General features: G+C 38.2%; 2 protein-coding genes across 2 annotated transcripts; one reads left to right on the top strand and one right to left on the bottom strand.

Moving 5' to 3' along the window:
* Nucleotides 1-413: 413 nt before the first annotated feature.
* LOC132603679 (heat shock 70 kDa protein 15-like) lies at nucleotides 414-6,454 on the top strand. The gene is made up of 10 exons (XM_060316829.1): nucleotides 414-632; nucleotides 2,269-3,483; nucleotides 3,975-4,202; nucleotides 4,326-4,421; nucleotides 4,531-4,734; nucleotides 4,895-5,089; nucleotides 5,167-5,313; nucleotides 5,389-5,538; nucleotides 5,641-5,771; nucleotides 5,985-6,454. Exons 2-10 carry the CDS (start codon nucleotides 2,314-2,316, stop codon nucleotides 6,208-6,210), a joined length of 2,547 nt encoding a protein of 848 aa, XP_060172812.1. The 5' UTR covers nucleotides 414-632; nucleotides 2,269-2,313; the 3' UTR covers nucleotides 6,211-6,454.
* A 1,762-nt stretch (nucleotides 6,455-8,216) lies between these two features.
* On the bottom strand, nucleotides 8,217-10,552 carry LOC132601681 (uncharacterized). The gene is made up of 5 exons (XM_060314755.1): nucleotides 10,158-10,552; nucleotides 9,200-9,990; nucleotides 8,841-9,087; nucleotides 8,476-8,600; nucleotides 8,217-8,326 (listed from the first exon to the last, which is right to left on the bottom strand). Exons 1-5 carry the CDS (start codon nucleotides 10,550-10,552, stop codon nucleotides 8,217-8,219), a joined length of 1,668 nt encoding a protein of 555 aa, XP_060170738.1.
* Between the last annotated feature and the right edge of the window lie 1,796 nt (nucleotides 10,553-12,348).

The following is a 12,348-nucleotide window of genomic DNA, read 5'->3' as shown; positions in this document are numbered from 1 at the left end:
GTATCATATATATATATATATATATATATATATATTACATTAACATTAATATACAAAAAATATATATTTTTGTATGCTATTATTTTAGTGCCGGCTATTTATAAGCCCGTTTGGCTTAGCTTATAAGTTGTTTTCAACTTTTGTAAGTGTTTGACTGGCTAGCTTATAAGTCATTTTGTGCTTAAAATAAGCCTAAAAAATAAATTGGCCCATTTAGCTTAGCTTAACTTAAAAAAAATAGCTTATAAATTGTTTTTTTTTTAAGCCCATCCGAACAGGCTGTGTATGAGTTTCCAATTCCTTAAATATTGGTTCTAAATATGGCCGTATGTGTACTTGCGCCCGCTTGGATCTACGAAGGAAGAGAAGTTTCTAGAATACGTCTAGAGACATCTAGGACCACTCGAATCTCCCCTGTCAATTAATTAAATGTAAAAAGAAAAAGGAGTCATATATTTTTAGTAATTTAAAGAATAAAACTCGAGAATTCTACCCAAACCCCTCCTCTTCTCCTTTAAAAAACCCTTGTATTTTTTGAGTATTCCTCCGTTTGGCACACAAAGTATCAATCTTACACTAACAAAGAGTGCGTGGAAGAGAGATTCCAGAAGATTCTATTCCTCATCTTCAAGGTATCGTTTGAATCACAAAACTTGTATCACAATTTTCAGATCTATGATTCTTTTTCTTACTTTTAGGAATTTGTTACTGTCGATTGTTTGATTGGTTTAGATTTAGCGGTGTTTAGCTGTGGATGTAATATCATCGGTTAAAATTTGACGGATCCCTTTGTAAATTGCATGCTGCATTATATTTTATTAGGAATTAACTGAATCTCGACTGTTGTATCGCTTCAAGAAAGGCTTTATGATTAGTATTCTCACTTGTCACGTTTCGCTTTTCGAGAGTCAAACTTTTTGACCTAACATTTTAAGATGTAGGTTTTCATCATCATATTAATATGACAAAGATTGCTATTTTTCTTATAGCTTCTTTAAATTTTAAATATTGAATTAATCTAATTCAATTTAGCTCCGAAGATTAGTCATGTGACAAGTATGTTTAGAAAATGACAGAAACAAAATGAAGTTTATTATCAAAGGTCCAAGATTGAAAAAAGAGGAGGATAGCAAATCCGTTAGGCTAGATAGGTTGTTGTTGTAATTTACTAAGTAGCCAGTCTTTGCTTAATCCTGAATCAGATCAATTCTCTTATCACTGAAGATTCTTTTCGGGGGAAAATGAAGCATCGGCATTGGATCAGTGCTGACAAGTTTATGTTATCGGAAAAAAGTGTCGGACTAGGTTTATACAAGTCAATGCGAAGAGTATTACATGGTGAGTTTTGGGCATGTTTGGTGTATTCCTAGATACAACAACATACCTAGTATACTCCCACAGGTGTGGTCTGGAGAGGGTGGGGGTGTGCTTAGACCTTACTCCTACTTTTGTGGGGTAGAGAGGTTGTTCCCAATAGACCCTCGGCTCAAGAAAATCGTTTTCTCAGAAAATGGTTTGAAAGAAATGCAAGAGGAAAAAGTTATGATGAAAATTATCGAAGAAAGAGAAGTACTGACAGTCACAGAACAAATATTAAAGATAACCAAAGTGAAAGAAAAACAGTGTAATAAAATCAAAGCATAAGATCATGCTAGTAGATTTAAAAAATCGAGTTCTCATCGGTCCTTTTCTAATCGTTTCCCGCCTTGTTGTTTGGTGTGCAAGGTCATTCATGCTTGAAAGTATCCTTGGAAGGAAAATTAGATAAAATTGTAGTTGAATTTTGGATATTGGAGAAACTAAAAAGAGAATTGTTCTTGAATTTTGAGTCCATGTTATTTCGATCTGTTGACGTTTTTCAATGACGTGTCTGGAGATTATTGATCACGTCACGCCATCTTATTTGCCCTCTTTACTAAAAAAGCAAAGAAGAAAATTTATTTGCTCTCTTCCGTGTATCCATGATTCCTTTATAGTGTAATCACGTTCCAAGAGTGATCAGCTGTCTGTGTTTATTAATGGAACGGCGATCACTTTTTGATGTTGCTCTTGGGCTATGTTACTCGGACTCTCCTAAAATGTCATCGGGTGCGTGTCGGATCCTTCAAAAGTAGTGTATTTTTGAAGGATCCGACACGGGTGCGGCAACACTTTCGAAGAGTCCGAGTAACTTAGCTCTTGGGTGCTACCATTTAAAACTCATGTTGATTCACCTACAGTGGATGCTGATGTTTTAGTTGATTACATCTTATATTTGATGGTGTCCAGGTACTTTTCGTGCTGTTGGATATCAAGTGATCGCAGCCAGCAAGGATGAGTGTGGTGGGTTTTGACTTTGGGAATGAGAGTGGTGTCGTTGCGGTTGCTAGGCAGAGAGGAATTGATGTTGTACTTAATGACGAATCAAAAAGGGAAACTCCAGCCATAGTTTGCTTTGGAGAGAAGCAGCGATTTCTGGGTACTGCTGGTGCAGCATCAAGCATGATGAACCCAAAGAATACCATTTCCCAGATAAAGAGGTTAATAGGGCGGCAATTTTCAGATCCTGAGCTGCAAAGAGATCTTAAGGCACTGCCCTTCTCAGTAACTGAAGGGCCTGATGGATATCCCCTGATCCATGCGCGCTATTTGGGAGAAATGAGAACTTTTACACCTACCCAGGTTCTTGGAATGGTGTTTTCGGATCTCAAAACTATAGCAGAAAAGAATCTTAATGCAGTAGTAGTTGATTGTTGTATTGGAATTCCAATTTATTTCACTGATCTTCAGAGAAGAGCTGTAATGGATGCAGCCACCATCGCTGGCTTGCACCCTTTGCATCTAATTCATGAGACAACAGCTACTGCATTAGCATATGGTATTTACAAGACAGATTTACCAGAAAATGACCAACTGAATGTTGCTTTTGTTGACGTTGGACATGCAAGTTTGCAAGTTTGTATTGCTGGCCTCAAAAAAGGCCAATTGAAGATATTGGCTCATTCATTTGACAGAAATCTTGGTGGGAGGGATTTTGATGAAGCTATTTTCCAACATTTTGCTGCAAAGTTCAAGGAAGAATACAAAATTGATGTTTACCAAAATGCTAGGGCATGCATTAGACTTCGAGCTGCTTGTGAAAAGTTGAAAAAGGTTCTCAGTGCAAACCCTGAGGCACCTTTGAATATAGAGTGTTTAATGGATGAGAAGGATGTCAGAGGGTTTATCAAGAGGGATGAGTTTGAGCAAATCAGCATCCCTATACTGGAGAGAGTGAAGAAACCACTGGAGAAAGCCCTTGCTGAAGCTGGGCTTACTACTGAGAACATTCATTCAGTTGAGGTTGTTGGGTCAAGCTCTCGGGTCCCTGCAATTATGAGGATTCTGACCGAGTTCTTCGGTAAGGAACCAAGACGCACCATGAATGCAAGTGAATGTGTGGCGAAAGGAGCTGCACTGCAATGTGCTATTCTCAGTCCTACCTTTAAAGTGCGAGAATTCAAGGTAACAGCTTGTCAGCCTTGCATTCTCTTGGTCGATATACTGTTCCATAGTCATCTTAGATTCAGGGTTTTCAACCTTATAATGTGTTGCAATGTTGATAATTCCATATTATTTAAACCTATCAAAACAAAACTATTAAGTAGGCATCAATTTAGTTTGTGAAGATAAATACTGAAATATGCTTTTGCTTTTTCCTTTGTTTTATTAGTTGTCTGAATGGGACCTAGGTTAACTTGAATGAAGCGTGAATACAAGGGTAATGAATGAGAAATTGGGAGGTAGAAGAAGTTGTCTTCTTGAAGGATGAAGGAAATGCACGATTTTTATTATAGAACCACTAATATTCTTGTTGAAGCAAATGCCAGCTGTGTTGCTTCTTCCCTTTACTAAAAGAATATGTTACTACTTGCATATCTACCTCCTAGCAGAATAGATTGTGGTGATTTATGAGTGTTACAACTGTACTAAGAGTTCTAGTTGGCTTATTGAAGGTCAATGAGAGCTTCCCTTTCTCAATTGCATTATCGTGGAAGGGGCCTGCTCCAGATGCACAAAATGGAGCTTCAGAGAATCACCAGAGCACGATTGTTTTCCCCAAAGGGAATCCAATACCCAGTGTGAAAGCTCTGACATTCTACAGATCTGGAACGTTTACAATAGATGTACAGTATGCTGATGTCAGTGAGTTGCAGGCGCCAGCAAAGATCAGTACTTACACGGTATTTCTGAGTTTCACTCACTAATTAGATTCTATGTTTTCTTTTGTAATTAGAGGAAAAATAGATCCTCTTGTTTCAGGCAAGTCCTTGGCTCACTTGGATTATGTTTGGTATTTTTGACAGATCGGACCATTCCAATCTACAAAGGGTGAAAGAGCCAAACTAAAAGTTAAAGTACGCCTAAGTCTACATGGTATTGTCTCGGTTGAGTCCGCAACTGTAAGTCCAGAAATTTGTGGTTTATCCTTCTTCCTTTTTTTCCTCCCTTAAATTATTTAGTGAATGGGTAGAATATCATCTAATCTTATGGTTTTGGTCTGTAATTTAGCTTTTGGAAGAAGAAGAGGTGGAAGTCCCAGTTGTAAAGGAGACAGCTAAAGAACCTGCCAAAATGGAAACAGATGAAGCTTCAGCTGATGCTGCTCCTTCAACTACATCGGAAAGTGATGTAAATATGCAAGATGCTAAAGGAGCTGAGAATGGGGTTCCAGAATCTGTAGACAAACCTGTCCAAATGGAGACAGATGCTAAGGTAACACATCACTCTTATTTTAATCCTTAAAAGACATCAGCGTAGTTCTTTTTTGGCTAAATTAATGTTGGGGTAATAACTAATATTCTTCTTCTGCTTCAGTGTGTTAGCTCAAAGATGTCGGTAAAGCTCAGCATTTATTGTTTTCATTTTCTTGCAGGTTGAAGCTCCCAAGAAAAAGGTCAAGAAGACATCTGTACCAGTGACAGAGATTGTTTATGGTGCAATGGCAGCTGCTGATGTTCAGAAGGCTGTTGAGAAAGAATTTGAAATGGCTCTTCAGGACCGTGTTATGGAAGAGACAAAGGACAAGAAGAATGCTGTTGAGTCATATGTTTACGACATGAGGAATAAGGTATTTGTTGGCTTTTTATGGTGGTTGTATGAAAACATTTGGTATGTCACTGACAACTTTCCCCTTAATATATCCAGCTTTCAGATAAATATCAAGAGTTTGTAACTGATTCAGAAAGAGAACAATTTATTGCTAAACTTCAAGAAACAGAAGATTGGTTGTATGAAGATGGAGAGGATGAAACTAAGGGTGTTTACATTGCCAAGCTTGAGGAGCTTAAAAAGGTTGGTGTTTCTCGCATATCCTATTTTCGCTAGTCTTTTATGCATATATGGAGCTGATTTAGTGTGAATCTGCAGCAAGGTGACCCGATTGAGCAACGATATAAGGAGTCCACGGAGAGGGGTCCCGTAATTGATCAATTTATTTATTGCATAAATAGTTACAGAGAGGTGGCAATGTCAAGTGATCCCAAGTTTGATCACATTGATTTAGCAGATAAGCAGAAGGTATGCAGATATCTGCTTAATCTTTATACTTGCCTCTATATTCTCATCTCTCTTTTTCCGGAAAGTGTGGTTTGATGCTTATGTTTCTCTTGCACTTCCTAGGTTTTGAATGAGTGTGTCGAAGCCGAGGCTTGGTTTAGAGAGAAAAAGCAGCAGCAAGATGCTCTTCCAAAATATGCCAACCCTGTTCTTTTGTCGGCTGATGTTCGAAAGAAAGCAGAGGCACTTGATAGGTACTGTTGTTTGCTGATATTATCTTTCCATAACTTGTAGATTTAAATATTTGAGCTAATTGTACCCGCAAGTCTTTGTTGATATCATTTCTTGCTTTGCTAGTCGCTCCTATGTCTTCCGCATAGGAGCACCTGTTTGTTTCTTTCTTCCTTTGGTATTTCTCCGCCTGCTTAGCCCACTTGTCATTTTCGAGGTACTATCTGTTTTTACAGGGTCTGTAGGCCTATAATGACAAAGCCTAAGCCAGCTAAGCCAGCAACTCCGGAAACACCACCACCTCAATCGCCTCAAGGAGGTGAGCAACAACCTCAAGCTGCGGAGAGTCCGAATGCAGGAAATGCAAATGCAACTGAGGGTGCCAGTGCTGGCAGTGAAGTACCACCTGCTGCTGAGCCAATGGAGACGGAAAAACCTGAAACTGCGCCAAGTGCTTCATGAATTAAACTTGATGGTTTGGTCTTCAAATATTTTATGAAGGCAAAGACTTGGTTCGGTTTGTATTACTTTTTGCATTTTACCCTCAAGTTTTTAAAGTACTTATAGCAGCAATCAACATTTTGTCATTAGATTGTTGTGATCATTTTCGGCTATTACATGTCAAGCTATATCATTTATCGACTCTCTAAAATCCTGCTTCTCAGAGGGTTTTCCTTATGTGTAATTCAATTGCTGTTCTTCCCCACATTTCTGTTTTCACTAAAAGATTTGTCAAGTGATGTTCGGCTCCTTGTAGATAGACTAGGAGCCCGTTTGGATTGGCTTATAAGCTGTTTTCAGCTTTTTTGAGTGTTTGGCTGGCCAGCTTAAAGTCATTTTGTGCTTAAAATAAGCTCAAAAAAATAATTGGGCCCATTTGACTTAACTTATTTAAAACAGCTTATAAGCCAAAAAAAATAAGTTAGACTACCCAACTTATTTTTTTTAGCTTATAAACTGCAAACAGCTTATAGGCATAAGTCCATCCAAACAGGCTCTAGATTGAGCACCTTGCCTTTCATTATAAAAAAGGCATTCTCCTATCTGTTTGCTGCATCGATTATTGTCTCATCTAAAATGGTTTGGAGGAAGAACTGTACTTGCGATCAACTACTTGTTATACTGTTCATGATGTGGAATTCTTCCTTTAGAGGATTGCCAGATCGAATAGATTAAGATTTATTTGCTAGACATACGAATTTTCTTCGGAGTATAGTAAGTATAAGCAGGCCAGTATGATCCAGGAAGCTCATTTGCTGAAAATCATGTTATTTTTGGCAATATGAAGGTCGTGCGCGACTGTTCAAGACAGAACAACCAATAGATTATAGTTATGTTTGAGCTTATCAGTCTGAACTGAGGATCCTGTTTAGGCGGTATTCCAAACAGGATTGAAACAGATCAATCTTGTTTTATAATGGTCTTTTCTGTTGATTTTGATATTGGATCTCAGTATAAATGGAAAAGAGGGTGAGTCCTATGGTCTACTTTGTTTCTTATATTATTAGAAAAAAAAATTACCGACTCCAGGGAAAGAATGGAACATACAATGCATTAATTAAAGAAATATGATAGTTACTGGTCAACCGAGTCAATTCTATTCCAGCTCTTAAAAAGAAAAGAATTGAAATAAAAATACTCAATAGCATGGCATTAGATTTATACAAAGCTTCTACACTCTGCATATGCAATGAAATTGTAGATGGTCAAGTGAAATTTAATGCATAAAATAATTTGATTATGAAGAAAACATATGATAGAATCATAACTATAGAGTATGAATTCTCAAATGTATGGAGACCAATTCCTTTTGCGAAGCAAGCACGTTCGGAATGAAAAAGACCGGATAGAATCGTAACAATAAAATAAGAATTCTCAAATTAGTGAAGACGAATGTCTTCTGCAAAGCAAGCACGTAACAACTGTTTTTTTTTTAATTTATTATAGTCGATGAAAAAAAATTCATAGCGGTGGAACTAATAAAGGTTTAAACTTAAAGAATTTATTAAATTTATATTATTGGACTAAGGCATCATGATTCATGAGTGAAATGATGTTAAAACATTATTTTGTTAAATGCCAACCGTGAAATAAGTAAGATTAAACTAAAACGCTAAGGGGTTGTTTGGTAGGAGGATAAGTTATCCCATGTAGATGGGATTGGGTGAGATACGATGGGATTACTAATCTCACCCTTTATGTGGGATTACTAATCCCACCTTTTATCCCATCTACATGAGATTGGATGGGATATCAAAAAAGTTATCCCACCAACCAAACATAGGATTAATTCCAATCCCATTGGATTAATAATTCAACCCATCCTATCCCTCTTACCAAACGACCCCTAAAGGATTACTTCTCTCAGGGTAATAATAGAGTTTCTTAAGTGAAATAGGTGCTGTGTAGCAAAATGATTTGAAATAATGTTAAGAAATTATTTCTTTTTTTGGTAATTAGCAAGATAATCACCAGAAGGGAATAAGTACAAAACTGAAGCCAGCCAACACAGCCAGCTTTCTCCTCCATATACTACTATCTCTATACATTGTCAACACAGCAATCCTAAAAGCTGCACCTATCTAGCAAGTTTCTAACTGAGTTAGGAGCTTTTACATTGCATACACAGGCCACTTTCCTAGCAATGACGTTCACAGGTGTTTCAATCTTCTCGAAAACTCTAGTGTTCCTCTCTTTTCAAATAGCATGTGTGAATTCCGTATATACCATTTTGAGGATTTTTGCCATTTGAGTCTTGCCCTTTGTTTTCAGGAGTATCCACTGGTGCATTATATCCCATGACTGTGATGTCACATTCGACATTTTCAACCATTGCATCAGTCTCATCCAAACTGCCCAGGTAACAGGACATTCTGCAAACAAGTGGTTTCTGCTTTCATGTCCTTGTTTGCACAGTGAACATGATGGATCCTTCACCAGCCCCTATTTCAATAGTCTATCTACTGTAAGCAATCTCCCCTGCTGTTGCAACCATAGAGTAAAAATAGCCTTTGGTCGTGCCATGTTCTGAAAAATTAGATTTCTCCATGGTACTTTAGGATGCTCGCCAAGTAGTTTTGAGGTAGACTTGCCCGATGACACTTCTCTTGCCACCAGTTGACAATTGAATAAGAGGTAAGAGAGCTTTAGCACTAAATATCTTTCTTACCATCCTGCTTGCCTGTTGGGGCACCCTCAACTCCTCCATACTCTGATCTTTAATGTAGTAACTATGGATCCACTTGATCCATAGTTTATCTTGCTTGTTAGATAAATCCCAGCACATTTTGAACACTGCAGCCTTGTTCCAAATTTTAAGATTGATGAGATTGTATCCTCCTGCAGTTTTAGGGAGGCACATTTTTTCCTATGAAACTAGAGTTTTCCTGGTTATAACATTGGTTCCCGACCATATATAGCTCCTACAATAGGCTTGAATAGCTTTCATAACCTTTGCTGGGATGACAAACATTTGAGCCCAATATGCTTGTACTCCAAAGAACAGTTTGTACCAGTTGGATTCGGCCTGCATATGACAATTTTTTTGCTGTCCATGAAGCTATCTTGGCCACTATAGTATCAATCAGGTGCTGCCATTGTAAAATAATCAACTTGTTAGTATCTAGAGGAATACCAAGGTATTTGAATGGAATGGCACCTTGACTGTATCCCAATGCAGTTTGTATCAGGCTCTTTTCCTGTTGGTCGACACCACCATAATAAATTGCACTTTTTGGGAGGTTTGCCTGAAGGCCAGCAGCAGTGAATACAGTGAATTTCTCATGAAGCAAGGCCACTGATGTAAGGTTACCTCTAGCAAACAAAAGCAGGTCATCTGCAAAACTGAGGTGTGTAATGTCTAGCCTTTGACACTTACGGTGAAATTTAAAGCGTTTATTTTTGCTCAGATCCTTCAAATTTCTACTCAGGTACTCCATTACTATAGCAAAGAGAAAGGGGGACATGGGATCCCCTTGTCTCAATCCTCTAGCAGCATTAAAGGGTGTAGTAAGTTCTCCATTAATCAGTAAAGAATAAGAAACAGTGGACACACATTCAAGAACCCATCTGACAAATTTGTAAGGAAACCCCAAACCTTCCATCACTTGTTCAAGGTATTTCCAATCAAGTGTATCATATGCTTTCTGAATATCTACCTTGATCAGGCACCTAGGTGAAATATTTTTCCTGCTATAAGCTTTAACTAACTCATGCGCAAGGATAATATTGTCAGACACCTTCCTTCAAGGGATGAAACCAGCTTGAGTATCAGAAATCACATAGGCTATCACTGATTGAATCCTGGATACTAACACCTTAGCTATCAACTTATAAACCACAGTACAACATGCTATAGGCCTATATTCCTTAATATTAGAAGGATTAGGAACTTCAGGCAAGAGAGTTACTGCAGTGCAGTTAATTGCTTTAACAGCTTTCCAGTATCAAAGAATTCTCTAACTACTACACATACATCTTGGTTGATGGCAGGCCAAGCTTTCTTAAAAAATAGATCATTAAAACCATCTACACCTGGTGCTTTATCATTACCAATAGAACATAAACCATCAAAAATCTCCTTGTCTGTCACAGCAGTACATAAGGCAATCTGTTGATCATGGCTTAATATTGGTCCATTCCTCATGGTGAGTTTATTTACTGCTGTGGTATGAGTTGCTGATCTTCCCATTAGAGATTTATAGAAATTTATGATCTCAGTCTCTATTGCTTTTGGTTCCACCAGCACATCACCAGTCAGGGCAGTCAAGGCAACAATCTGTTTCTTCTGCTTTCTCTCCTTCATCACTGCCGTGAAATATTTTGTATTAGAGTCCCCTAATTTAATCCACATAGCTCGTGACTTCTGTTGATGTATGCTTTCCTCAATGAGGGACCACTTTTCAAGTTGCTGGAGTAAATCTTTCTCATTAGTTGCCAAACTATCAGAGTAATGTATTCACATCTTTGCTTGTGTATCATTCAGATCATTTCTAATGCAAGTGATCCTCTCAGTGACACCTCTAAAATTGGTATTATTCAGTTGTTTTAAATGGGGTTTAATAGATTTCAAGTTCCTCCATACATTTCTCATGTTGTCTCCAGTCATTTTGCAATTCCAGTTTTCCCTCAGCAAAGGCATAAAATTCTCATGGTCTGCCCATATATTAAAGAACCTGAAAGGGGATTTGACTTGATTGGTGGCTATCCTTATATCTAAAACCATTGGAGAGTGGTCAGAAATATGAGGAAGTCTATAATCCACAATTAGGTGACCAAGATGTAGCATCCACTCATCATTTCCCAATGCCCCTATCAAGCCTGCTATACACTCTATCAACCCAATGTTGTTTATTAGACCAGGAGTAGGATTCCCCTGTCCACATTAATTCATTCAGAAGTAAGTCTTGAATGCAGTCAAAAAATCTTTCACTTCACTACTTGTAACTGCAGCCCCATACAGCCTATCATGAGCACAGATAATAGCATTAAAATCACCCCAGATAAGCCAAGGTTTAGTGCACTGTTGAGCAGTAGACCTCAAACTTGCCCATAAAGGCTTTCTTTGCTCAATAGTATTATATCCATAAACTACAGTCATAGTACAGTCAAGCTTTCTATCCCTACTAATGACATTACAATGTATAAATTGCGTATCCTGAGATATTGGTGTAACATCATAGAGATTAGAATCCCATAAGATCCATATCCTTCCATTGTAGGCAGTGTTGTAGTTATGTAATAAGCTCCAACCAGACCAGGTACTATCCTGTTAGCTATGTAAGCAGCTTTATTCACTTAAACTCTAGTTTCTACTAGTCCTACTACTTTGATATGTTTCTCTTGTATAGAGGTACTCAATTCTTTCTGTTTGTACCTTTTATTTGTCCCCATTATGTTCCATGCTAACCAAGTCATCAAATAGGTTTAGATGATCCCCCTCCCTTATCAGGAGGTGTAGTGTGTGCCACCACAGCTTCATTAGTTTTCACAGGATCAGAGCCGATAATGGTACCACTTGCCACCTTCAGGCTTTTTTGCCCCTTTGATGACTGCCACTCTGCAGTGCCAAATATGATTACATTCCCTTGACCACTTGGTGTTTGCTTTTGTTTTCCCTCAGATGTCGAAACTCCCTGAGAAGGAGTTTTCTACGCCTCTGGAGCTTTCTGCTTGTCAAGTGCCTGTGTTCTCTCCACAGGATCTTGAGGTTTCTGAACCACAAGAGTATTTCCCATTGGCTGAACTGCTTTAGTGTGCCATTGCGGAACTATCTTTGGTTGCTTCGGCTTCTTCTTCTCGGCAGTTTGTTCTGGTGGAGGAGGAGTTGGTTTCACTCTTGTACAGTTGTGTCCAACTATCAGACATACCCCACAGTACTCTGGTTTCCATTCAAATTCAACTGCCTGCTGAAGGATCTGACCACTAGCATCCATAACTGCAATTGTTTGAGGAACAGGCTTGGTGACATCTACTTCGATTAGCATTCGAGCATATGAGATTCATGTTTGCTTAGTGGTACATTCATCAGCAAATAGAGGTATCCCAATTGCACTAGCAATACGACTGAGCGAGTCACAGCTCCAACATCTCATTGGAAGC

The sequence above is a fragment of the Lycium barbarum genome, chromosome 7 (assembly GCF_019175385.1).
Source record: "Lycium barbarum isolate Lr01 chromosome 7, ASM1917538v2, whole genome shotgun sequence".
In the NCBI taxonomy this organism is placed as follows: Eukaryota; Viridiplantae; Streptophyta; class Magnoliopsida; order Solanales; family Solanaceae; genus Lycium; species Lycium barbarum.
Note: the sequence above shows the minus strand (reverse complement) of the source record. Positions and strands in the feature narration are given on the sequence as shown.

Coding starts and splice junctions, on each gene's coding strand:
- LOC132603679 (XM_060316829.1), top strand. CDS start 2,314: ATGAGTGTGGTGGGTTTTGACTTTGGGAATGAGAGTGGTGTCGTTGCG. Junction 3,484..3,974: donor TTAAAGTGCGAGAATTCAAG/GTAACAGCTTGT, acceptor GGCTTATTGAAG/GTCAATGAGAGCTTCCCTTT. Junction 4,735..4,894: donor AAATGGAGACAGATGCTAAG/GTAACACATCAC, acceptor ATTTTCTTGCAG/GTTGAAGCTCCCAAGAAAAA.
- LOC132601681 (XM_060314755.1), bottom strand. CDS start 10,552: ATGAAGGAGAGAAAGCAGAAGAAACAGATTGTTGCCTTGACTGCCCTG. Junction 9,991..10,157: donor AAGCAATTAACTGCACTGCA/GTAACTCTCTTG, acceptor CATCCCTTGAAG/GAAGGTGTCTGACAATATTA. Junction 8,601..8,840: donor GGCAAGAGAAGTGTCATCGG/GCAAGTCTACCT, acceptor TTACCTGGGCAG/TTTGGATGAGACTGATGCAA.